At 35.0% G+C, this 27328-nt stretch overlaps 1 protein-coding gene across 2 annotated transcripts in view; it reads left to right on the plus strand.

Annotated features, from left to right (window-relative positions):
• LOC145694232 (uncharacterized) overlaps window positions 1–27328 on the plus strand; it is a 331455-nt gene that overhangs the window by 142158 nt on the left and 161969 nt on the right. For both annotated transcript variants that reach the window (XM_081770334.1, XM_081770336.1), the window contains exon 3: window positions 12946–13090. In XM_081770334.1, the coding sequence (XP_081626460.1) occupies window positions 12946–13090 (145 nt within the window). The remainder of the gene's footprint in view (window positions 1–12945; window positions 13091–27328) is intronic.

Raw genomic sequence — 27328 nt, forward strand, 5'->3', positions numbered from 1 at the left:
ACAGTTGTTACCATATGATGGAGAATTGGCATTAGATTTCACGATTTTTAAGGAAAGAAAGAAATTTACAACCATGTTTGGATTTCAAAACTATGTTATAATAGTATCTTTTTGTCACCTAAAGTTGTAACTCTTCTTAGTAATTTTTTCTCATATCTCAAATCTCAGAAGATTATAATGGAAAGAAAGAAAAAAGTGGATTCCAATAATCAAATGGTTTAACATTTTAGCTTGCAGAGAATGACCCATAGTCATATTCTACGATATTCTAGATGTAAGACCATTGAGTGCTTATATATTATGGACTTTATTTACTTGCTGCCTTTAAGGACCAACTTGGAAAAGATGGCTTTCAATATGAAGACATTTGTGACATTCCATTTACTCGTAGGAATACAGCCAAGGATAATGATCACAAAACAAGTCCAAAGAAAATATGTGATAGAGAAAAAACATAAACTACAAAAGATGCAAAAACTACGTTTCAAATTCAGTTATAGTCCTCGGGTTCAATGGACCCCGGTGGTCAGTATTATTTTCCGGGATTCTAAGGCTTAATACAATTGTTTTAACACTTGTAAAATATTCTAATGTTTTACCTTAACCTTAACAATGGAAAGGCAATCGGAACATAGCATGCAAATTCATTAAAAATACAGGAAACAAAGAATTGTTCTCACTATGTAATGAAATATATAAAATAGGACTTTCTAAAAACGATCATAATACCGATGGATAAGAAATCAAAAGCAAATACATACGAGGACTATTAGTCTCATCTTTTATGCAGCTAAAATTCTTCTTCAAATACTAAACAGAAGGTTATATGAAACAACAAATAAAGAAGTTCAGGAGGGGTTCAGAAGAGGCAAGGGCACAAAACATGCAATTAGATTATTAAGGGAATTGGTGAAAGAGATTTATAGAAAAAGGGAAAGAGGTGTATGTTATATTTATTGATCTAGAAAAGGTTTTTTAACCGCATAAATTGGAAATTGTTGTTGGGAGTTCTAACAAAGATAGGCTTGGAATGGAAGACTCATAACAAACTTAAACATGAACCAACAAGTAAGTGTTAGAATATGGGAAAAACTGATGGTAGAGACTGCAATCGAAGTGGAGTTCAACAATTATGATATTTATTAAGTATCTAGAAGAAATAGTGAAAAAGAGCCTATATGATGATGACGGCATTTCAATAGATTTGCAGACAATATGAGGCTTCTTGTAAAATCTTAATAGAAAAATATCAATAAAATGTTTTAAAAATGAGAAAAGGGTTTTGAAAAATATGGAATGAAAATAAATGTTATAGAGCCATGGTGATTGTAACCAAGGGATCTGTGTCAAATGTAAAATTAGGAAAGGAGAAAATAGAACAAATAAATAGTTTTCGATATCAGGGTAGTATTCTTAGTAATAAGATAAAGTGCAAACATGAATAAAAGCAAGGATAGCAATGCCGAAAAAAGCCTTTAGGAGTAAGAAAAAGACTGTTTTTGTGGGACCTTCAATAAAGAGTTGATAAAGTTTCGTCAAACTGTAGGGGTCAAAAACGTAAACATTACGTAAAGGTGATAAAAATCGCCTGGAATCCTTTCAAATGTGAGTGTAGAAAAGAATGGAAAGAATTAGTTGGGTTAAGCGGAAAAGTGGTGGGCGAGGAAAGTACACTTTTAGATATTATTAGGAAAAGAAACTTGTTGGAACATTGCCTAAGAAGAGATATGAAGATTAGTTTTCTTTACAGTTATAAATAAATCGTCAGCGGTTTCATTAATCACTAACTAAATATAAGAATCTCCTATGTCATTTCGTATTCTGAATATTACTTCTTCATATGGGGGCTAACATAATGGAATCTCTTAAAAGTTGGATTTTCTATAGCCGCATAAAAGTGATTGATCTTCCCTCATTTGGCGCAAAATAGAATCTAACGTTCAATTAGACCATTTTTAGGCACAGGTGCTAGTGCTTTAATTTATTATGATACCTTCATATATGATTTTAGTTTCCATTTTCAGCTAAGGAAAACAATAGGATTTTTACTTAAAATTCAATGTCTACATAGACATTCTATAATAAATTGTCCCTCGAAATATACTTTATGGCTTACTAAAGTTAATAAATGATCACATTCTCTGACTGAATGTATCACATATTATTCCAACAGTAATTTTCTAGATGTAAAATACCTTATGAATGAATGGTTGGAACATGTCTTTACTCGCTCTGGATTTTAGGTAACACTTGTATTCCAATCTCTGCGAGATTCAACCGTTTGCGCCTAGGTCTTCCTAATAGTTGTTTTCATTTAAAATCATTTCATCCTATGTACATGACCTGCTCACCTGAGCCTCCTAGACCCTAAAATTGATTACTAAACCATATATATTATATAGTTCCTTGTTTCTTTCCCTCAAAGTAAGCGTACATATTTTAGGGGAAAAAACGCATAATTTTAAGCCTGAAATTTCTTAACAAGAGATTTTCAATCGGTTAGTAACCAAAATTCTCTGCTTTGTTAGTTAACATTTAAAACCGTGCACTTTTCCTACATTTGTATTACTTATTCTGTTCATTACTATTAAGACTTTAATTTGCTAATCACATATCTTTAAATTATTATTTCATTAATGCAGGGGTGCACTAAATAATTAATAAAGTGGATATTTCTGCTATTTGGGGATCCCTCATTTAATTTCCACGGCAATTACTTAGTGATTTCTTCCAATGTGATTTCAATTTTATAGATAATTTTACCAATAATTAATATGTCCGTTGATTTTCCTCTTTACTTATTTTTCATTACCAATAATTTGTCTTAAATAGTGAATTGCTAATCTAATTAAACTAACTAAGTAACCTTATTTCTTATGGAACCTGAGGTTCACAAGAAAGCTCTCTATTCACATCTATCCTTAGCCAATTGCATCTACTTTGTACTACGACATCCATCTTAATATTGTCCTCCCATTTCCGGCTATATTTTCTCTTTTACTCGTTAAAAATTTGAAAATTATTTCCATCCTACCGCTACATAATTCCGCCATTTTCCATTTTGATCCAAATATATGTTTAACAAGTACTACAGTGGTTCCGCGTAATGTACTTGCTAACGTTGTCGCTATGCTGCAAGCGGTTTCCATTCCCGGTGGTCATAAAAATTAGATCAGCTTTTTCACGCTATCTAACTTAAATACAGTTTTCCGTGCTCAGGCAAATGTCGAGACAATACATAATGTGTACGTCCCTTCCATTTCCCCGGACTCATCAAAAAACGTCATCCCTCAAACGTAACAGTTTAAATAGACATAATCTAAATCCTAACTAGTTCTCACCTCATCCAAACTGTTTATCTGTAATATACATTTGCGCAACCTGTGAAAGCTTCTCAAGTTATTGTTGAGATTTTAAAAATTTTATCATTAACAGATTTTAGTTTGTTTCAGAAATCCTCATTCTTCTTTACACCAAAATTTATTCAAATAAATAGATTCAGCCGTTCTTTCATAAAGAACAAAATAATTTAAAGTAATTTACTCACAAGTTTCACTGATTCTTCAATCACATGATCATCATTCATTCGTTTGCATGAATCTTTAAAATTACAGTGAAACCCCATCAAAAATTACACTGAAACCCTGTCAAAAATTACACTGAAACCCTGTCAAAAATTATATTGAAACCCTGTCAAAAGTTACACTGAAACCCTGTCAAACGTTACGCTGAAATCCTGTCAAAAATTACACTGAAACCCTGTCAAAAGCTACGCTGAAATCCTGTCAAAAATTACACTGAAATACTGTCAAAATTGTAGTGAAATCATGTCAGAAATTTTGCTAAGATATTATTTTAGTAAAAACCTAACAACACAATTCTTGTAACTTATATTTCAAAAGTAATAATAAGATTAGAATACTTTTAATGTAAAACCAATGTCAAATTCGTTTCAATCCCACAACTCTTGGAAAAAATCAGGTAAAAGTATGCAGTCACCTAAAAGAAATATTCAAGTTAAACCAGATGTTTCCTAGAACGCCCAAATTTAGATCATTATTTTACTTTTCATTTTTCTAAACCATTTGAATACAATACCTTAGGTGCTACAAAATCCAATGTCACAGCCTTATAGTTGTCTTTTTAAAAACAACGAGCAAACAATCACAAAGAGGGAAAAATAATCGCTATGGGTCACCCTTCAAATGTGCTTTGAAAATCACAAACACCTTTAAAGTTAAAAAATGAGAAACCATTGTCAAACACAACAAGAAATCTTTACGGTCAGCAACAAATATCCAATACTAATCGAAAGAACAAGGAATAATTATAAAATAAAACACTAAATTATAACTAAAGCCATATTCGAAGATTTTCTTTTTTTTCTTTTTATTATTTTTAATCTCCTTTTGTGGTGTTCTTTCTTTTTTACATGATTTAAGTTTTCTTTTTTAATCTATTCTTTTCCCAATAATAAGTAATTTCATTGCTACTTTATTTTCTAATGGGAAGAGCGCCCACAATTTCTCTTCTTCTTCTTTATCCTTATCTTCTGTTTTTCTTCTTCTGTTGATTTCTTCCTCTTCTTTTTCCCTTCTTTTTATATTTTTTCTTTTTTCATTCGAAACTTGTAATAAAAGACAATCCAATTCTTCAAAGGAAGATATAATGTCCAAAGATGATGTTGGTTTTCCCTCTGCCATCCTATAAAAACAAAACATACAGATATTATAATTAACAAATATTTTCAAATCTATAAAACTAATAAATTAGGTACTCAATGTAACGTATATTCTCATGCCTAACTAATAAAAATAAAAGAGTCAAATTCACTTTCCGCTTAGCAGAAAAAAAAGTTAACTTCTCCTTTTTCTCTTATTGTTACTAATGGTATTCCTCTAATAAATAAGCAATAGTTTTAAGCAAAATACCGTTCCACTAAATATTGCAAGTGTATATAATATTTTCTAACACCCGAGTTCGATTCCCGGTGGTCATTTCAATTTTACGTCTACCCCACTTCATAGTTGGTTTCACGGTCCGTGCTATGTTGCATACATTACTGATTACTGCAAACATCTACCTTCTATACCTTTCTATCAACTTGTCCCTTACATATATAATCTTATTGTTTTCCTTCAGGTGCGCGCAATAAAGCTTTTGTTCACTAATTGCTTTGTATCAACCATGCACAACTCCTCGAGGTCGGTCAAAAGCGCCATAAGCGCATTACGTAAAAGTACTACTGTTTTCTAACCTTGTTCGTTTATTTTTATATGTTGCTACCTTCTCTGTAAATTTACTGATATTTCTAAATGATAAATCAACGTAACACATGAATGGCAACCCACTTTGTGCCGTAAACAACTTGTGGATTTTCTTTTTATAAAAATTAGGACAATTTCAAGATTATTATTATTATTATTATTATTATTATTATTATTATTATTATTATTATTATTATTATTATTACGATTAAAGTATTTTAGCCGGCAGCACCTTCCTTCATTTATGTTCAACTCCGTGTAGCGCTATTGCCTTTAGTGTATGCGGTCTTTCATTCAACTCCCGGTGCGCTTAAAACATTTAACCCTTTCAGACCTGGTGGTCACATTTGTGTACATTAAGTTTTAAGCTTAATATAATTACTCTGGATGATTCTAAATGGCTGGGTTTTTATGTCAGAATTCTTTGAACTTTTCTAAATCACTTTCCACTATTTCTGTGGTGTTTTAGTCTGTTGTCAGGAAGCAATGCACATTTCTTGTAGACTACTTGCAGGAGCTGTCACAATGGACAAAGCTCACCCACGTAGGCTGTTTTATTCTTGGCGAAACCAGCTATTTGCAATAAATTATCCTTTTGTTTTAGTGATGTATTTTGAGTTTCTAAACTATATAGATCACAATGATGTGTTCGATTAATCCCATTTTTATTTTACATACGTATTTCAGCCCTAATGCACGCAAAATGTTTCGTCCATAATTCTCTAAATATGACATCCGCAAACGAATTGGCGGTTGTATTTCATTTGTTAAGTCATAAAGAATAATAATTCAAAATAACAATAACACCGGAGAGTAAACAAAAAATCAGGTCTGAAAGGGTTAAAAAACTTTTTTGCAAACCACCCGCCCTAAATGAGGGTTTTCTCATCAACACTAGGTAAAAGCCAAAATATTCCAAGTCCCGCTCTTCGTTCATTTTAACCTAACTTAGTATCCATAATTGAAAAAACTCTACATACTAATTTATATGGCTTTACCCAATTCCCTTTGCCTACTATCATTCCATTTACCGTCTTGCATTACTAAACTAAATTATATTTTCCAATTTAGCAGTTTTCTCTTAAGTTTCTCCACTTTTATTATTATAAAAATGGCATGCAGTCTCTCTCAACTTCCACATATTTATTTATTTAAACATCTCCATTTAAAACACAACACTTCAAAGTTAGTGCATCTATTTCTCATACCAAAAAATTTCCTAAAATTGGTGCTAAGAATTTTAAGTTCATTTCCCTACGTAAACTTTTCTTCGTTCACATTACGTAAATAAATAGTGGTCCTATCTAAAGCGCGACCAAATATAAATCCTAAATTCCATACTAATTAAGTACTATACAGTAAAAATAATTCACAATAATACATTATTTCTACGTAAAATTACTATTTCTTTTGCTCTAATGCATAAGTCCCTAGTTCATTTTTTAATAGGTATACAAACAGTGTGTGCGTGGGTTTCCTTCCACTTTATTCAAAGGCAAAGCTAAAAAACTATTTGCTTTAGCCTACCCTCAAAATTAACTTGTAAAAAACAAGCCATTCCCCTTCCCACCCACAACGCAGCGCTATTCTCATGTCCGGACGTTATATAACTTAGTGTGAGGCTTACTTATAATTAGTCAAAACAAATTAGGTAAGGTATATTTCCCTTTTTCTGTTATTTCCAAGGGTCCTTTTTAAAAGAAAAGCATTAAACTGCTAATGTATATACAAACATTAGCAAGAAATAATAATAATTATTAATTCAGTATTACCTTCCTCCTATATATTGCCTAAGTAGGTTTTAAATGAACAGATGATATTTTTATTAACTACTAAATCCATAATTAGTTTAAAATATACAATTACTATTAGGATATTACACTAGTGTTACCCCCACACAAGTCATTATATCATATACTCAATAATAAATATAATTTATATGTTCCCCTTCGTAAATCAACTCGCTACATCAAATAAACACATGAAACTTCCAAACAATTTTAATAGGATACTCAAACTTCAAAGTAACAGCGCTATATTAAACGCAATTGTATTAAATCTAATTTTACACAATAGAGTTTTGTGTTTCTTTTCCAATCAATACGTTTCTCCAATAGAATAATAGCGCTTATTATTCTATTCCTGTAATATTTAATTAGTGTTCTATTACATTGCTCATATTTTACAAAAAATATTTACTTTATCTAAGTTACGAAAAATAACAATTAGCATCCCTTTCTTAATTGTATGCAAATATAAGTTCCCCCCAATGGGTGGGTTTCAATGCTGTTTTCTACTTTTCCATACCTTTAAGTTTCTAAACTAATTAACACAATAGCAAACAAGTTTGCTACCAGCTCCCTCCTTTTCTATTATAAATTAATACTTGTACAATGCAGGTCAAAACCCAAACCATTTGTCACTCCCCCTCTGCTTTTTTCTTCCCATTCAAAATACAAAACTTTACCCCTAAGTTAACAATATATATATGTACCTACGTTTTACAAATTTCCAGTTTTGTTCCACTAAGCAAAAAATACTCTTCCTAAAAAAGAAAAAAAATAACATAAAATTAGTATGCCCACAAAACGCGCTCTGCATCTATTTTCTGCATTCATATCATCTAATGTGCCATCTACTGCATATACTACGCGCTCTGCGTCTATTTTCCACATCCATACAATCTAATGTATACTATGTACACGATAGCAGTCGCTAACATCAACAATGTGGAAGCTATTCCATTTAGTACGCGCTTTGCGTCTATTTTCTACAACTTTAGGGGCTTTCAGCTAATGCTGTATCTTTCATACCGCCGCTGTGCGTTCACACGTAATATTATATATGGCAACACTTCATGTCGCTCTCACCCGCTATACAACTAAGTTACATATCCATAAGTATGATTATATAGACCATCCCTTAATGCCATTCTCAACCATCATATTTACTAAATGCCATGCATCTATTTTGCATTTTAGTACGCTATATACGCCATCCGTTCATGCTGTTGTCACCCATTTCATGTACTAATTCCTATCCATCTATTTTTGCCCTTCCGTACGCTATATACATCATCAATTAATACCGCTGTCACCCAACACGTTAACTAATCCATTATACATGTATTTTCCGTTTTCCATACACTATATACATCATCACTTCATGTCGCTATTACTCACTACCAATACTACTCATTATGCTCCTATACGCAGTATAGTATACTTTTCACAATGTCATAATCATTTATTGCCATTAATATTTACTGTACATAAAACTTGGCAATTTGCGGCTTTGCATGCCATAGGCGGCCATTTCCACAAATATCTCTTACGCACGCTTCACCATAATACGCTACCGTGAAAACCATATACGCAATGCCCGCGTTTTTCATCGCACCGCATCGCAAAATAGGCGGGTCGCATATACTTCGTCACAAAAATGGTGGTCACGCAAAACAAATGAAGTTCCGTACACAAAATCGTTCACAAAAGTATATTCCGCATACATATAAAATCAGTCTACTATAAATCAAGTAAATTCCTATGTTCTTTCATTCAAAACATGTACAGTTTCTACTATACATTAGTATCAGTTACCGTAACGTAAAGTGTGTTAAGCCAACAATGTGATCTGCCATATGAACATTAGGTAAGTAAACTGTTTCTTGTTTTATTCCATTCACAATATATAAATGCATTCTTATGTTCTTACTATTCATAAGCTCGGACCAACACAACAATATACTAACTTAAATTTCATCATTCTCTGCAATAATTCAGTGCTAAAGCATTCATCTCTGGTGCTTGGGGTTCCCCAATTATTTCAACATTTTTCATGACAAACATTAAGTTTGGATTTATTTTTTTTATAAATTGTGGCAAACAAACACCGTATGCGTGCAATTTCCTCGGGTTCTTCCGTTTCCTTCCACTTTCTATATACCTTTCTTTACAAGTTTCATAAAACCATTACTGCAAAAATTAGCGTCTCCTTTTACCTCACCGGCATAACCATAAAACGTAAAACTTAAACACAATAAAAACGTTACATAGTTCTCTAAATATTCCCCTTCTCCTCCCACATATTCATTCCGCCCATCATCTTTCAGTTACTTTAATCATACGTCTCCCGTTAAACTCAAAACTCACATTTCGCAAATGTACCATACTTTGTATGCCAAAACAGTCTCTTTTTTCCCTACATATTTAAATAAGGCAATGTCATTTAAAACTTGTGTATTTATACACCATTTATTCATTCAAAAACAAAAAAATCTTTATGTTCGCCATTGCTTGTTATAATTACTCTGCTAAAAGAAAAACAAAATGGTGGAAAACCAACAATGGCCAAGCTATCTTAATCGCCGCTCCACCCATTAAAGTCAACCCTTCTGTCAATGTTTTCAACACCTTCTGTAAGATAGCAATGTCTTCAACTCCGCCTCCTGTCAATTTTCAAGACCTCTGCAAGATACCACTGTTTTCAGTCCCGCCTCCTGTCATTCAACAGCTACTGATAGTTAACAAGACTTCAGCCATTTTAAAATCAAGCAAAGTCTGTTCATTATTTTTGTAATTCTGTTTTAAAACAAATAAGAAAATAAAATTCATTTCTTTTCTTTTTCAAATGAAACATCCTATATAAACTAAGTTTAAAGCGCTTGGCTTCAAACCCCAGCACCAAAATAAACATGCGTTGTGGCTAGCGTACGCATCTTTACCGTGGCAAAGCCGGGTTCCATTCCCCGCAGCGGTTACCGTACGCATCTTTGCCATGGCAAAGCCGGGTTCCATTCCCGGTGGTGGCTAGCATACGCGTCTTTGCCGTGGCAAAGCCGGGTTCCATTCCCGGCGGCATCTTATGTCTTTCAAATTGTTAATATAAACATTACAAGCCAAGTTTTGTAAGCATATACAACAATATAGCTTCGGTACCAATAAGGGACGCTATTCTACAATTATATATATATATCTAATAACAGGGCATTTATCTCATCTTATATTTTTAATATTCAATTCATATAAATAAATAAAATTCCTTACCTTCAATAATAAATCCAACCGTTCCAATCAAATTACACCATCTACAAACAACTTAGCACTTAAAAGCACAACATTAAAAACGTGTAAGACAATAGACTTTATTTATAAATCAGTTTTTGCTTCTTATCCACAAAAGGAGGAGGGATTTTTCTTCCCCCCACATATCTCATCCCACGTCCATGCAAACGAAATCAATATCTCTATGCTTATTATCCAAAACTTCCCTTTTGCCCACGCAAAAGGAGGGAGATCATTCTATTTCTCACTATCAAATCCACATTTTTCAGGAAGTCTGCTCCAATTAAAACAAGATGATACACGTATCATTACTTCCTTTGATATTCTAATCAAACACACAAGTTACGTGACTCAGAGCATATATTGCTTTCCCCTAACTAACAAATTATACGTGACTTTATTCATATCTTAGATTCAGTTTCCGCTACAAAAGGGGAGAAAAGAAATCATATCACAGCCTCTTCCGCTCTAATTAAAATTATCATAAAAGATTTTTCAAAGTATCAAACTTTCTTCCGCTCCAATTAAAAATTATCGACTCACAAAATTAATCATTCTTGATAATTTTTATCACTTCCGGGTCTAATCTCCCCCAGTGCTATTCAAGGGAACACACAGTGATAATTTCCACTGTATACTATAGGTTTTAATATGGGAATTAAAGTCTTATCAAAGAGGAAGTCCTGAGGACATATATGTTGTACTCTACTGGCGTCTGTTTTCTTCCCTACTTGACAAATGTTATATTGCTTTATTTCATGAATATTTTTCCTTCAACCTTCAGAAAAACAAAAACTACTGCTTTTGTAAAAGTTCGTTTTCTTTCAAGCCCTACACGGAAACATAACTGCGGAAATTTTCTGAAAGTGTTGCTATTTTAACTACTAGCTTCTCATTTTAGATAGTGTATATTTACAACGAAGAGGTGTGCATGTGCACCGGCTCACCCCCTACATCCGGACCTATTCCTATATGTGGTAGTTAGAACATCCTGTGAGCAATTTCTTGAATTTAGTTATCTTTACTTCTACAAAATTATTCCACGAACACTAGAAATCTGTGTTCTCTGTCTGTTTTAATACCTTTCATAAGCATAGTACCTTTATCCCTTTTGAAAATCTACCCTATCATAAACATCGAAGTTTTCAGACAACGAAAATTAATAATTTGATACTATGTCATTGATCTTAGAAAATAAACAACAATAAATTAACATCAGGCCAGTCATGCTTTTTGTAATTGATTTTAAATATTGACAGTATTGGGAGAAGTGGTTGTTAAATACTGAAGGTCTTGGATTTTACTTTATCTCTTCTGTCTAAAGCACAAAAGAGGCAAGTGGAGCAACCTTGCTGAACGTTATGTCGTTATCTTTCTGTTGATTCTCCTTGACAGTTCCATGTTGCCATTAGAAATTTGCGTGAAATTACAAATGGTTTAAGTAACTGTCTATTCTCAGAGAACAAAAGCACTTTGCTGGCGCCAACAGAAGCGTTCAGCATCTTCAGGTTTCCTTCAGACACAACATTGCACGATACAATGAAACAGAGTACAATGCATGACTAAAGTAAATTGACCGAAAAGCCGCAAACAGTATTATCTACTATATTGGTTGGGTCGTAGTAAGCTGAATCCTACGCTATTTATTAATTCCAAACACTGTACGCTACTGTAAAGTAAATTACTCTTACAACTATCTCTTTTATCATATTTACAAGAAACCTTATCATTCGAGAAGCATTTCTTTAAGGAACACTTATATAGACACTCATTTTTGAACTGCTATGTCACTTTTATGGGGGAAGGGTGGTTTCCACATATGCGCTAGTGATTTTCCATTGTAACTTAAACACACTGATTTAAATGAGATTAAATATTTTACCACATTCTCTCGGTATACACTTATATCATGACGTCTACGAAGTTCTTCTCATTCTTAGAATACTTTCTTGCGCGCGATAATTTTAAATGATTTTTTGGATAATCCATATATGTTGAACTTTCTTCCCCATAAGTTCTATTATTCATCTCGAGTATTTCCTATTTTCTCGCTTTCGAATGTTGGTAAACTTTGAAAGAAGTTTTTTGAATTACAAACTACCACAAATCTTACATAATCTTTCACTTAATCGAGACACGTAAGCGACAATTCATGACCAATTTGAACCAATTTCCCATTTTAAGTGTTATATGTTAAAGAAAGTAGCTAACGATTATGGTGTTGACAGCAGTTTAAGAAAGTACAAATAGTGGGAAACTCTTGTCTAGAAAATGTGTAATTCATTTCTACTCAATATGAATAACGCAAAAATAATTCACCTATAGTGTGTTCTAAAATATGCTAAAATACTATACATTATTTTTTATCAAAGTGATATTATTTTCAGTCGGATATACGCCGAAAACTTTCTGGTTTCTTTAAACCAACTGACAAAACAAGCGACAAGGTTAAAACTGATCGGTGTTCAAGAACTATCATTGGCAACTATCCTATATTATAACATATTACATCTTTAACTATTTAGTATTATAAAATGTTTTCTCCATTCACATGCTATTCATTTTACATTATGTTAGTCTACTATTAGGTAATAAAGCATTTGCCTATTTTGTAGGTATTTTACTACTATTCATTTCAAGTAGAAGCTGACCGTGGCGTATTGTTATCGCATCCTTCATCACGTGCTTATTACCGCCAATATTACCCTCAAAGATATTATAACGATTTCTTCTATGATGCAGCAAAGAGTACAACTCCAGGTATTTACGTAATTTTACTTATTCTGATATATAGTAAAACCCTAATTAATATTGAAAGAATGTAATAGAGTATTTTATATACACAACTGATATCTTAAATCTGTTATTTGATATTGGTATCTGTTTTAGGTTATGTAGCTTAATTAGAGTCCGTTTAAATTTCTAATACAATCCTGAACACACAGAAACTGTAGTGTCATGTCACTACTAATATTGAAAAATCGAGTATATTGGAAAAGCTGGGGAAGTTGAAAACACTACATTGTCTGGTAGTGTAGCATACTCTTTATGCGAAAGAACACTGAGGTGCGGAAATCTATCAACTATGTATCCCATAACGCTTGAGATCAAATTTATATTCATATGCTAAAAAGATGTTAGAAATCTTCCAGTACGGCAACACATTCCTCCTGTTTGCGTAATGATACAGGAAAAACAGAAATATTTCATTACTTTAAGGAATGCAGTACTATGTTTCATGCTTTGCAAAAGTTACATATTTCATTTACTACTTATTTTTTCACTTCGTGTTAGTTATACAATTTGAAATAAATTGTTGGTATCAGTGTGAGTGTTAATGTATTCTAATTGTAAACAATGAAGCCAACAGCGCATTTAGAGATGGATGGATTTGTGAACATACCAGCAAATTTCAAATTCCGCGTTAATTTATATAAGTTTCTTAAAAGGGATATATTGGAATAGTGAACCGAGGGAAAGTTGATAATGAAATTTCTAACGGTAGCTACTGATTCACTGTTCGAAGCATTTAATTCCAATGTTATTACTGGTAGTTGGTAGTTGGAGAACAAAGTAGTTAGTTGGTCGTTGCAGAAATTTATGTTGTGATTTTTTTTAGAAATAAAGTGTTTTTCGATCAAAACCAAAATAAAAGTAAAAATCTTAAACAACAAAGAGGGTTACTAAGAAGCTTCTTTTATAGACATGACTCACAGATAACTACAGTTCCTGGGAAAGTCATACGTTTAAACTGGTTTTTGGTCTTGGTACTCAATGTCTCATCCCTAGTTTGAATCCCTGTAGCGGATGATTTTGCTTGTTCCAAACTTCCAAGACTTTTGCTTTACTGTTTTTGTGGTTATGTATCTATTTCCTAACCAAAAATGAAAAAAGCCACACATGAATACTATGTTATTATTTCTCAACGTAATTCCTCCTTTTTAGCTGGTAAACAAAAATAAATAGAACGCTTGAAATGCAAGTTTTGAGGAATAAATAGAACCTCAAAACAGAAATTTCCCGGTAGAGAATTTTGAGCTTCAAAATATTAAATAAATCGCCTGAAGAGAATATTACAGGAATTTTATTCACAATTAGCATTGAAAAAGAGATTTCATAATTATGTTTCTGGTTGTAACTACAAAATAAATATGAACTTTTCATGAGATATTGAATTTCAAAGTTTTCTCGAAAAGAAAAAAATATTAGAGTTATACCGCTTCATATCCAAGATCCCTACATTTTTCAAAGCACTAAATCTGGTAAGTGAAAATTTTTCTTCTTTGGAGTTTCATGTTAAGGATGTCTTTTTGGTCTGCCCAACGATCCTCTAATACTGTGTGTCATGATTAGATCTAAACTTATCTTTAGACAAACAGGAAACTCCGTTCGGCTTAATCATTAGAAAAATAAAGGTTTGCAGGGATTTTATTATTGAGTCTTTTATGACAGTCAAAGTTGCGTTTACATCTCCTTGATGTTAGATATTTTGAATGTTCCTAAAATCAAATAAGGAATTATTGATATTCCGTATTTCACTAAGAGTATACCTATGAGACAGTACGTGCCGTTTACAACTTCACCCTGTCTGTTTGTTGTATACAAAGTTTCAGAGATTATGCTATAGTCCTCTATATAAAATATGAATATATATGTGGAAAAATAAATTATAAATAAAAGTAAGACAATGAATATAAAAATGTGTATATAAAGGATCTTAGTTATAATATTTTTTTATATACTTATACGCTAAATGTTACCGGGAATACCTTTTACGTGTTAACATCATTATTTTATTTTACTTGTAGTTAGAAAAAAAAGAAAGAAGAGTTGTACGAAACAGTATGACTATAGACATATGGTTGCTTTATTGAACATAACTGCAGTTGTGTAAGTATCTAGATAAAACATTTATATGAGAATTATGCAGACCAGAAGAAACTTGACTAAAACGAATATAAAGAAACTTCTGGCCTCTCTGTAGTTTGAATTTATCAGAACGATTTCAGACAACTTTGTACGCTAACCTCACTTGCTTTCCATTCAAGCGCCTTGAAACTTCCCAATTACTCCAATCTGGTCACCATAGTTACTCCTGGCAGATAGCCAGCTACAAGAATGTCCCCAGAGTTCCATAGTCCCGTCAATCGGCTCACCCCCATCGGCACCACATAAAATACTCAGGCAGTAAACCGAACAAAGAGTTTCCACTGCTTTGAAGCCTATTTTGTCTCAGGGTTAAGTTGATGGATGTAAATCTCATCCTGACTCGCTTATCTTTAATAAACCTGGTTCTTCCTTCATTATAAAACAATGGTGTATTTACAAGCACCCGTCTCGTAGGCATTCTTCCAGCAAATGTTATTCAACAGAAATAAATAAAATATGATGGGGTGCTTCAGGATACTATGTGTTCAAAGATGTGCAATGCGGAAAAGTGTCATATAATCTCAATTTGACTTAGCTGCCAAGGGTCTTGAGCATTCAGGAATTCGGGAACCAGCCTGACCTATATTTTCCATATGCTCACCACTTCGCCAGAGACAGTTGTAACCTCTCATATAAAATTCCACTAATTATTAAAATACAAAAAGGGGTTGATTTCCGATCCTTCAACAACATATATGGATAGTTTCAATGTTATAAGAGCCAGAATTGTAGAAAATGAACCACTGCGAGAAGTTTATCCTCAGTAAACATCTGATCCTTCTCAAAGATGCAATCAATTTCTTATAATCACATGTTAAGGCGCACGATTCTTAAAAGTTTGGCACGTATCAATATGTAGTCTTTAGGAGCCATTTCTTCTCGTAGTGGCGCTCTTTTTCGTTCGTTGTTCCTCCATTTAATCTAATGACAATGCCATCCTATTGATATGTCGACCATTTGGTGCTACCGAATTGCACAGTCAATAATGTGCATGTGAGTTCCTTATTCAACATGATAACATTATTTTCTGCCTATTTTAACTTCCCATATCAATGATAATGATATTGAACCGAATACCTTGATAAGTTAGAAGGTAGAGTAATATAATAAAATATTTCAGTTTTCTTCCAGAACCTTTTTATTATAAAATTCCTGTTATATACAATATAGCACAAAGTCATTATAAGTGTGGTCGAAGACCAATAGAAAGTTCACTAAGCAGTTTGGGTAAAACAAGTGTATCAAGGTCAGGCAGCCACGGGAGGTATTCCAATAGAGCTCGGAAGTGATGAGTGGAAGTGTGAACGAATTCTTAGTGTTCCATCCAAGCAAAGAGATGTTGGTGTCTGCAGCGATCTAAGCAAGCTAGACTGGCAGGAAAATAACAGAGCCCCAACCATGCTAGGTTGTTGCGGTTACAATTGTCTCAGAGCTTCTAGCATGCTAAAAGAATGGTTGAGTTCTCACAAAAGTCCAGAGAAGCTAGGTAGGCGAGATAGGCTTACATCAGAGTTCCGGGGAAGATAAGAGAATGGGTTGTGTTAGAGCTCTCAGAGCTCCAGAGGGAAATTGAATAGACGAAACTGATGTCGAGTGAGACATTACACACAGTTTAATACTTTCTCCTGGCAGCGATGACGTTAGTGTTCCTCTTCTGCCATCTGACTTGATGATGACGATGATGTCTGTCATCGTAGTAGTCGTAGTTTCTTGTAGTAGTCGTAGAAGAAAAGCGTATGATGTTGTTTACCAAATATAAGCCCGTGTTGGAGTTTACCAACCTAGACCAATTGAAGATTATTAACCTCATGCCAATTTAGAAAATAAGCTAGAGGATCATTTTTGAATATTGGCACTGGTGATGAGGTATCAATCCACTTACGCACTTTAGATGCACACACTGATAAACACTAACACTGTATAAGAAAGGATGTTTATAACAGGAAAATGTGAGTCCCCTGACTAAGGAAGGATCTGTAACTCATTTCAAGGGAGACATTTTCAGCTTTAGCGTATATAATTAACATAAATACACTAATCAAACGGACAGTAACAAAGTGTTTGTCGGTGGTGATCACACATCAGTGTTGTTGTTACTATGAAATGTATGTAATAGAATTGCGTAGAAATATCAACTTTTGGACGAGTGTACACTTTTTGATTCGCAATTCATACTGGAAGAAAGAAATATGTAACACATGGCCTGATTTTCTGAACATTACGTATATATAGAGCATGGCGTCTTGGAAAATCATGTAAGTCATCAAGGAAGTAAATAGGTGATGTTTCTGTACATATTTAGATTGTTGACTTCATGTGGAAAGAAAAAAATGCGAGGATTGTAGTTTTGTTCGTTGGATTGGGCAGTATGAAGCTTGGAAGGAAATTATAATTGGAAATGAAGTATCCGTTTTAGTGCTTTTAATGGTAAGTATGTGTTTGTTAATATCTTATTAGTAGTAGTGAAAAGTGACTACATTTACTTAGTTCTATAAAGAAGCGTGTTGATACTTAGTTCTATAAAGAAGCGTGTTGATAAGTAATGCTAGAGTTGAATTGTATTCACCAGGTCATGACGTATGCTGAGATTGTAAATTAAATAGAATATGACAGGAGAACAATAAAAATAAATCCAGAGGTCTTATTAAACATTTTCAGGAAGATGGGTTTAGAAGTAAATGCAGAGAAAATTAAATACATGGAAATTCGTCGAGATCGTAAAATGGCATATTATGAATGCGTTGAAATATCAAATAACACTTTTCATAAAGCGGATACTTTAAAATTATTTCTGATTGTAACACTGACTGTGGAATGTAGATCAAACGAAAGGACAACAGTCTCTTGCATGAGTTGATAGTTAAAACAAGAATAAAGAGGATTGAATAACATTGATATAGAAACCAGCAAGAGCAATGAGTACTTACGGACTTTTTGTGAAGTGTACATTTTGACTTTTCACGCCTTCTACTGATAGCGACATTCTTCACCAGTGCTGCTGTTGGTGATAAGACAGCGATTCACAACTAGAAAAAAGAAACGAGCTTAAGAGCCATGATTGGACTAACCGTTCATCCTAGTTTATTTTACTTCACAACACCGAATTTGTAATTGAAGATGTGAAGAAAACACCCACTAGAGTATTACATCGTTCCTTTCTACTTTGATCTCCTTCTGCTCAAAAACACAAAACGCGATCCTGTTGTGTGTAATAGTATTTGCTGATCAAGGGTAAGGGACCCCCGTATGTTTTACAGGGCTCGCATCTGGTTCCGGGTTCGGAATTTGTGAGGGGGAGATAGGGCGACCTTGTGCCAAGTTCGCTACCGGTACTTGAACTGGCGTACGACAGTGAGAGGCAAGCAGGGTCAACAACCTACCAGCGGAGGTGAGGCTTCGGCTATCCTCCGAAATGGGCGACTAACTCGTGCCATTGGATCCGGAAGAGTACGTATGACCTCGTCACGTCCTGAGTGAGGTAGGTAGTTTTTGACTGCCGCCTCTACCAGCGGAGGTGAGGCTTCGACTATCCACTGAAATGGGCAACTACGCCGTGACTTTGGGTCCGGGAGAAAGACTACGTGGTACCTCAACACGTATGAAAGAGTGGGTAGTTTGTGCGTCCAAAGTGTGGGAGGATCCAATGCCTTACGGAAGGATAATGTAGGTACTGCCCTGAAAGAGCATGTGGCGGGTGCTCTTGCGTCTGGGATGGGATACCTAGTATCATAACGCACACTCGTACTTCAGGAGCGCTGAGGAAGTGGGTCCTCCTTTGTTCCAGGTCATTTCTGGGTGCAGAAGCCACGACCCTACTAGGGGAGCCGCCGCTCCCAGATGGTCATTGTCTACATGAGCCATTGGGTCTCGTAATGTACGGTATACCTGTGCCGTAATTAGAGGTAGTTATGTATTGTTTGAACGGCCCTACGGAGAAAGGATGTGTCAATTGTAATGGTGTTTTATACGTACCATTGGGCTTGGACAAGTAGCATTGCCACGTGTACGTGGTACTCAAACACGTTAAATGTAGGTAGCCCCGTATTCTTTCGGTGGGCCTACTAGGGGAGACACGCTCCCAAACGACAACGTCTGCCTTGAGCAAGCGATCTACATTGTGCGGCATTGTACCTACCGGGGGGCATTGTCGTATTCCTGCCTGCTGGGGACCGAACGAAGGTGTGGGAGGGCCAATTCCAGGAATCTGTTTAACGGCACTGATCCTAGGGAAGGGAGGAAACTCTGCAGAATATGGGCCGGCACCAAACTCAAGTGGTGACTTAACACGTACTATTGGGTCCGGGATGAAATATAGGAGTATCTCGACGTATGCGTGGTAGCTCTACATGAAAGGCAGTTCCCAGTTGAACGATAGAAGTAGGCAGGACCGGGATTCAGCAAACCCCCTGGGGCATTGCCTGGGACTAATGATTTGGGCTGGACTCTGCCGGGCTGTGGTCGTACCGTGTGATTCGGTAGCTCATGCGGGTCAATCCCAGGAATCTGGGTAACGATGAGCATGGGCGGGAGGTGAGCTCGTCTTATAACGCTCGAGCGCCATGCCTGCAGAACATGGTAGGACTGGCTCGCTAGCAGTCTGCCTCCACCAGTACGTTAACTAATAGGCACTCAGGACTTCGTCTGGCCACGCAGTGGGCGTGTCCCAGTCCCTCAGAGAATTGTGGTTACATCGCTTAGGTGAGTCAGGATTAGGGGACAAATCCTGACAGCGCACTACTTGCACGAGAAATAGTGTCCAGTATCGAGCAACTACGGGCGGGATGGAAAGAACGGAGCCCGTCCATTAAAGAGACCGATCGGTCGCGGGCATGGTCTCCATGCATGCAAATAAGTGTAGAAGTAGTAGACCACTAGCATCAACGTATTCTCAAGTTTCAATTTTTTATCCAGGCCCATTGGAGATATAGAACAGTGAATCATGGCGAATTAGCAGAATTCCCCAAATTTACGATTGTTTTTCAGGCCTTTGGTAGCAGCTAAAGATCTGCGAATTTTTGTATATAAACGTATGACCCAGGACTATGCGCACACATAGTCCTCGACATCGCATTCTTCCTAATTTAGACCTCTACATCGCATTGTTCCTCTTCCCACACATGTCTTCAATGTCTAAAACTGTTGCTACTATAGGCTCTGATTTCATCCCTTTCAAGCGGTTTTAGGCAAAAAAAAAAAAATGTTAAGACTACATAGTCTTAGCACTGTACAAGTTGGAGACGCCCAGTAATTTTCATTTTGGTAGGACCAACTCATGTGGAGATATCGAATAATCAGTAAACGCCTCAAATCGGAAAAAAAGTAAATGGGCGGCAAGTGCAGGGTCGCTACGGTATGTTTTAAAAATCCAATGATCATGGTTTTGAAGTACCCTGCTATAGGATAACCATTCATGAAAAAATTAGATTTTTTGCAGGTGGTCGAATGTCAAATGTTGCATCACTTTAAATGTATTGACGAAAATGAGCCGGAACATATTTTATATTATACCTTCGACAAGAAATTTCTCACTGGATTCTGATGTAATGCCGCCGGTAGTCCTGGTGGCACAGAACCTAGTGAGTATTTCAGCAGAGATGTGTTTTCTCTTGTCATCCATTGCAAAAGATCCTAAGATGTCAAATTGCCAAGTGCAATAATTGAATTGAGTGGTATAGCAGTCCGTACTGGAGCTTTCCAAATATTTTCTTGTTTGGTTGACAGTGAATGCAAGTCTCAGCACTGATTCATAAACCTTGTAAATTCTAAGTGAGGAGGTGTAGTATGTCTATGTATCAATTCAAACTATAGTATTTTTAGTGGAAATTGACCGGTTTGTCAAATTGTATCTTGTGAGTATAGACTCTAAAATAACCAATGTTTTGACTTTAGTAGAAGAATTAAAGTCTATATTTATTTAATAAGTTGTGCACAGTAGAGTTTGTGCTCTGGTATATCCAGGCTAGAGTCAGTAAGTTTAATATGGAATAATGTAGCTTTTGTCTTCAATTTATCAATAACTTTTTCTGCTATAAATGGCATTTGCTGATCGTCGTTTTCCATCATCTGATCTTCCTTGGGCCGGAGACTAATTTTTTGTCAATTGTCCTCTACATAAGCTATTGGAGAATTTTTCGCTGAGGATACATGGCGAGATGATGGATTTGAATCTAATAAAGTAAGATTGTTCATTAGAATTTTTGTCAATTCATCGAATCATCATCCAGTAAGTAGTGCATGTAATTACGAAATAATAGACAATGATTCATCATTTTTTTTCTTCCTTAATATTAAGAGATGGAAAGATATGCGTTTTAGGAGGGATAATAATTTTACCAGTAGTAAATACGTCTGCCGAGATGCGCTGCCGTATGGAATTAAGACTTTCTTTAAAATTCTTCAAGTCTCGTGCCTTCTGCAGGAAAAGGTTTCAATACTTTTCAATATACTCTCAATGTGTTACATTGTATGTCAATTTTAGAGATGCCTCTCCGAATAATGGCATGAAGTTAACGTGTTCCAAAATTCTAAACTTATAAAAAGGTAGTTTTTCCATTCTTAAATTTAATTAGGGCTGTATACTTTAACTTAATGATTGCATTACAAATTCCTCTAATTAGTGGAGAATGATAGTTTAGAATTTCGCGTTAGATCGTTCTTCGGCCATAAAGTTAATACAGAGCCTGTATCTATAGTTACTGGTAAACTACCTGTGTCTACTATCGCGTTAATAAGTAGTTCATTTTCTTCTGTATTTAAGTTTAAGCATTCTTGTCTGTTATTTTATGTGCTATCAATAAAGAATGAGTGATAACTTCCAGTCTGTTTCTATTATTAACTAATGCTGTTGTGTTAATGTCTTGGCATTCCATAATTTGATGCATTGTGGCACCATTTTCCGTTTGGTGACCCGAAGAACAGTTTTTTTTTTTTTGAGCACGACTACAGTTTTGCTTTTTATTACTGAAAGCAGTGGCTAACTTCGTGACTTTTCTTGACACATGTTTCACATACTGACAGTTTCTCGTGTTTAAAGTTTCTGTTGTAGGTATTATTTTTGTTCGAATTATTATTGAATCATTATTACTTCCATTCCTATTTTATTCCGCTATTCCAATTTCTTTGTTGACCATTAGTTCGGCCGTTAGTTTTTATTCTAAATTGTGGCTACCTCATGGCATTTTGTGTTAATAAGAAGAAGAGTTCTGCCATTTGTTGGTAGTCCTGATAATATCTGCGAATTATTTGTAGATAAGTGGGAGGAAATTATGATGATTTTACTTGCTGTGGGAGCAGGTTTGTTTCACTTTGAAGAACACAATGTAGAGAAAGTGCGGAAGGCAACATTTGCGTAATTGGGTAGTTTTTGGAAGTTTGCCAATTTGAAGGATGATTGGTATGGTTGTTGACAATAAATAAAAAGTAACTAGTAAAATGCCCATGTCGTAAACGTCGCTAACACTTTTTTTTCATACTCGGAAAGTGAACTTGCCAGATAAGACAAAATGCACTAAATGCATAAATAATGTAAATTTCCGTAAAGTTTTATGATATGTACTGTCAAAACGGTGAGTACAAAGATATATATTAAATTATATCAAACAAAATTATTAACAGCCCTATTAATACCGACTATTAGAAACATTAAAGGTGAAAAGTATATGACATTCTATAGCAGCGTTTCCCAACCGGTGTGCCGCGGCACAGTGGTGTGCAGCGAATGGGTCGCTGGTGTGCCGCGAGGAAATCGGAACAAAATTATTAATTCTATAGCAATCAAATTGCAAGACATACAGAAAAAGGTATATTTGTATTTCAAATTACTACTATGAATCTAAAATTTAAAGTTTCATACTGTGTTACTTTTCTGTAGAACATTTTTCTGTACATTTCTAATTTTGAAAAAAAAAAAAAGGATTTGTTATCATTGTTATGACCATTATTGCTTCTTTATTGTTGCAGACTATTTCCTAACTTGAAATTTTAAAATATTATTCAATCCTTCCGGCAAAGTAAACATGCATACGAATTACCTATATTTGTGTTTTAAAAGTAAAAGAGATTCGTTTGTTTGTTCGTTATTTAGTGATCCTCCTTCTTAATGAAAGGTTGGATACAGTTTTCGAAAAAAAAGTGTATTTTTAACAACTTGAGCCCTATATCTGATTGTAATTGTTTTCTATTTTTAAATTAAAATGAAAAATAAGCATAATGATTTACCACGGGGAAAAAACAGTGGTCTAGCTTTCTTCTCTGTGAGAAGGATGTCAGTAATCAGAAAAAAATACTACAGTATTTTATATTTTCAAATAATAATAATAATAATAATAATAATAATAATAATAATAATAATAATATGTGTGCCGCGAGAATTCAAGTTACCCTGAAGTGTGCCGCAAGTTGAGAAAGGTTGGGAAACGCTGTTCTATAGTGACAAACAAAATAAAGACGGGATTCGCGTTATAGGATATGGTAGCTATTTCCTACAGGGGAATTTTTAGAACTTTTTCACTGTAAACCTAATAGTTGAACAACCAACATGACAGTGCAAACATGCTCTAAAACATGACATGGCAGGATATCAATGCATTCGGACAGTGGCGGCGCTACAGGGGAAAAGGAGACCGCCACCCTCATACCTTTTTCTTACCCCCTCATCATCTCCCGTATTTTTGTTTACAACCAGTGATAACATTAATAATAATATGTAGTCCAAGTGTGTTTGCCTCGCCTCTCCAATTTTTTCCAGCTCTTGTCCATCTTCTATTACGAGCCTAGCGCCACTACTGCATTTGGAGCAAGAATGTATTAGTAGTTGAGCATCAATCACTGAGAGAGAGAACCACGAGATAAATAGGCAGAAATTCCATTCACATTAAGTTTTAAGAGATACGAACTAAAGCGAAGGAAAACAAAACAACAATATGCATCATACAGAACAGAAAAATCATGCAAAACGAACCCAAAAAGAGAAAAAAAGAAAGAGGGAAAGAGAAAAGCAAATGGCATGAAAGTAACTGAAATTTTAATGCTCCAGGATAAACAGTGTGCGTCTTTCCATTCTGCACGCTCTCTCTGCTGTTGTTTTTTCTTCAATTTATGAAATAAATATCTTTCAGTAGAAATCGGGAACATTATTTACAATGCTTAATTCTTTGAAAACATAACTATAAATCCGGGCTGGAAACCGACACAAAAACCTTTAGAATCTCCTCACACACTGTCTACTTACAACGGAAGGACTAGAAGTGGTACACAGGTAACTGCGTTTTTTATATATCATTGCAAGGGCGACAACGCCACAACAGTGGAAAGAATGAATCATTGTTCCCATTCACAAGAAAGGCGACAAAACTGATTGTAATAATTATCGAGGCATTTCTCTTCTGTCAACATCATATAAAATCTTTCCAATATTCTATTAGCAAGATTGACCCCATACGCAGATGAAATTATTGGAGATTATCAGTGCGGATTTAGACGAAATCGATCAACTGTTGACCAAATATTTACTATTCGCCAAATACTCGAAAGAAAGTGGGAATACAATACCTCGGTACATCAACTATTTATTTATTTTAGAAAGGCGTACGACTCAGTTAGGAGAGAAACATTATACAACGTTCTTACAGAACTTGGAATTTCGAGAAAGCTAATTAAATTAATTAAGATAGGTTTAAATTAATCCCAAAGTAAAGTCCGGGTAGGAACATTTTTGTCCACGAGCTTTCACGTCGAAAATGGCCTGAAACAAGAAGATGCATTGTCGCCATTATTATTTAACTTTGTGCTGGAATACGCTATAAGGAAAATGAAACATAGCAACCAGGTCTTAGAGTTGAACGATATTCACCAGGTTATGGCATATGCTGATGATGTAAATTTAATAGGGGATGCTAGGAGAACAATCGAAAGAAATGCAAAGATATTAAACGCTTCCAGGGGCATGGGTTTAGAAGTAAATGCAGAGAAAACTAAATACGTGGAAGTGCGTCGGTATCGTAATACGGCTAATTATGGATGCAGTAAAATATTAAATAATGGATCTTTAAAATATTTAGGATCAATATTAACAAACGAAAATCACATTCACGAAGAAATTAAATGTCGACGGAAAGCAGGGAATTCATGTTACTATTCGGTTCAAAATCTCTTGTCGTCGCGTATTCTGTCGAGGAATACGAAGCTTAAAATATGTAAAACGATAATCATGCCTGTTGTTCTGTATGGTTGCGAAACATGGTCGCTTACTCTGAAGGAAGAACATAGACTGAAAGTATTTGAGAACAAGATCCTGAGACGAACATTCGGACCCAGAAGAACTGGAATGGGGAATGGCGGAAACTTCATAACGAGGAAGTACATAATTTATACGGTTAACCCAACATTGTGAGGATCGTCAAGTCTAGGAGGCTTAGGTGGGCAGGTCATGTAGCTAGAATGGAAGGAAGTAGAAACGCTTTCAAAGCTTTAACTGGAAATCCAACCGGAAAACGACAATTAGAAAGACCTAGGCGCAGGTGGGAGGACATATAGCCCAGTCAAAATAGGTTTTGTGTCGGAACAAACTCCAGGAGAGCTGAATTTTTTCCTGTTGATAGACTATGATGAGGCATGTAATTTTCCAAAAGTCCCCGGTTCTCCCCCTTGTGATTTCCCCCAGCCCCCCTTAAAGGTAAATTTGCCGTCTCAGAAAATTAGCCATAACTCCGAAACCAGTGGTGCAAATGCTTCACAATTTTTTTTTAATTTTCTTTGTGTAATGATAAGCTACAAAAAAGGTGTCTTTCATTTTCCTCGAGAAATGTATAGTTTCGTGGCAATTGTGTCTTAAAGAGAAAACAACAGTTTTTTGGCGGGAAAAATTCCCTTTCATTTTTTTTCTGCGAGGTAAAGTAAAAAAATGTTTCAAATGAAAGTTTTAGATCGAAGTCTAAGCTTTAAAACGAGGTATGGATTGTCACGGTACGTAAAGCCAGAGTTGAGTCATCTAGCTTTGAACCTCATAAGAATATGCTTCAAGCCTCGTAGGAATAAGATCAGAAAATGCCAGTTTTGTTTCGGGGGGACTATTCCCTACCCTCAAATTGGGCCCACCATTATCCACCACCTATGGATCTGCCGTGTCCCGGACTGGCAACAACCGGCAGCTTTCTTGTATTATAAGTTTGTTTTAACATCTATACTTTTAAATAAATTCATAACAAGAACAGCATCACTGCCCATCCACCCACCACTATAACCTAAGAATACTGTGTGCAATGTTTTCTAATATTGATTTTAAAATGAAGCCAGATTATTTGTGTAATTGATCTTCAAAATCTTCATTGTATTGAGGTACATTGTTGCATGATAACCCATTACAGTGCTACACATAGCTAAATAAGTAAAGTCAGGTATTCCGCAGCGACAATAATCTCCACACGTTGCCTTGGAAGAGCATGAAATTATTGCTAGGAGGTCATCAGGAGCAAAAGGTTTCATACTTAGTATCAGTCTTAAGACTCTTCTTTTTCCAAAACTTTATTTGATATATTCATGTTTCCAACCCCAATCGGTAGGATTAAGTTTGTTCCCTAACCACAATTGCACCTGTAAGTACACTCTGAACAGGTGCTGACGACACGCTTCTGAGGTCGGTGGTAATTTAGCTAAATCAAAATTTGACTTCAAAGAAGCTTTTGCAGTTGGTCTTGTAAATCTGAAATAACGAGCTTCGTTTAAAGTTGAATATTTACTTAGCCCGTACATTGAAAGAACAAACTTTTCTCTATTCTCGATAAGAGTATCTTTTGATGCATCTTGTTGCAGGAAACATTATGCCTCACATTTTGTCTCTGTTTTTTGTTTTTTTAATTAATTCAACTGCTTTTGTTTTCCCAATTCTAAAAAATGACGAAGTTGTATCACAGCCAGAAATAGCATGGACAAAAAGGAGAAGTTTGTCTATATTTTTGTTAGATCTTTTCAATTTATCGATATCAAAACGAGTGCTTGACGGTTTCTTTCCTCCAACATCTTTTCGAAAGAAAATGGGTCTCTTCTCTGGTGCTAATGCAACTAGCAATATTA

This window comes from Thermobia domestica, chromosome 9 (genome assembly GCF_964235325.1).
Source record: "Thermobia domestica chromosome 9, izTheDome1.hap1.1, whole genome shotgun sequence".
Lineage (NCBI taxonomy): Eukaryota > Metazoa > Arthropoda > Insecta > Zygentoma > Lepismatidae > Thermobia > Thermobia domestica.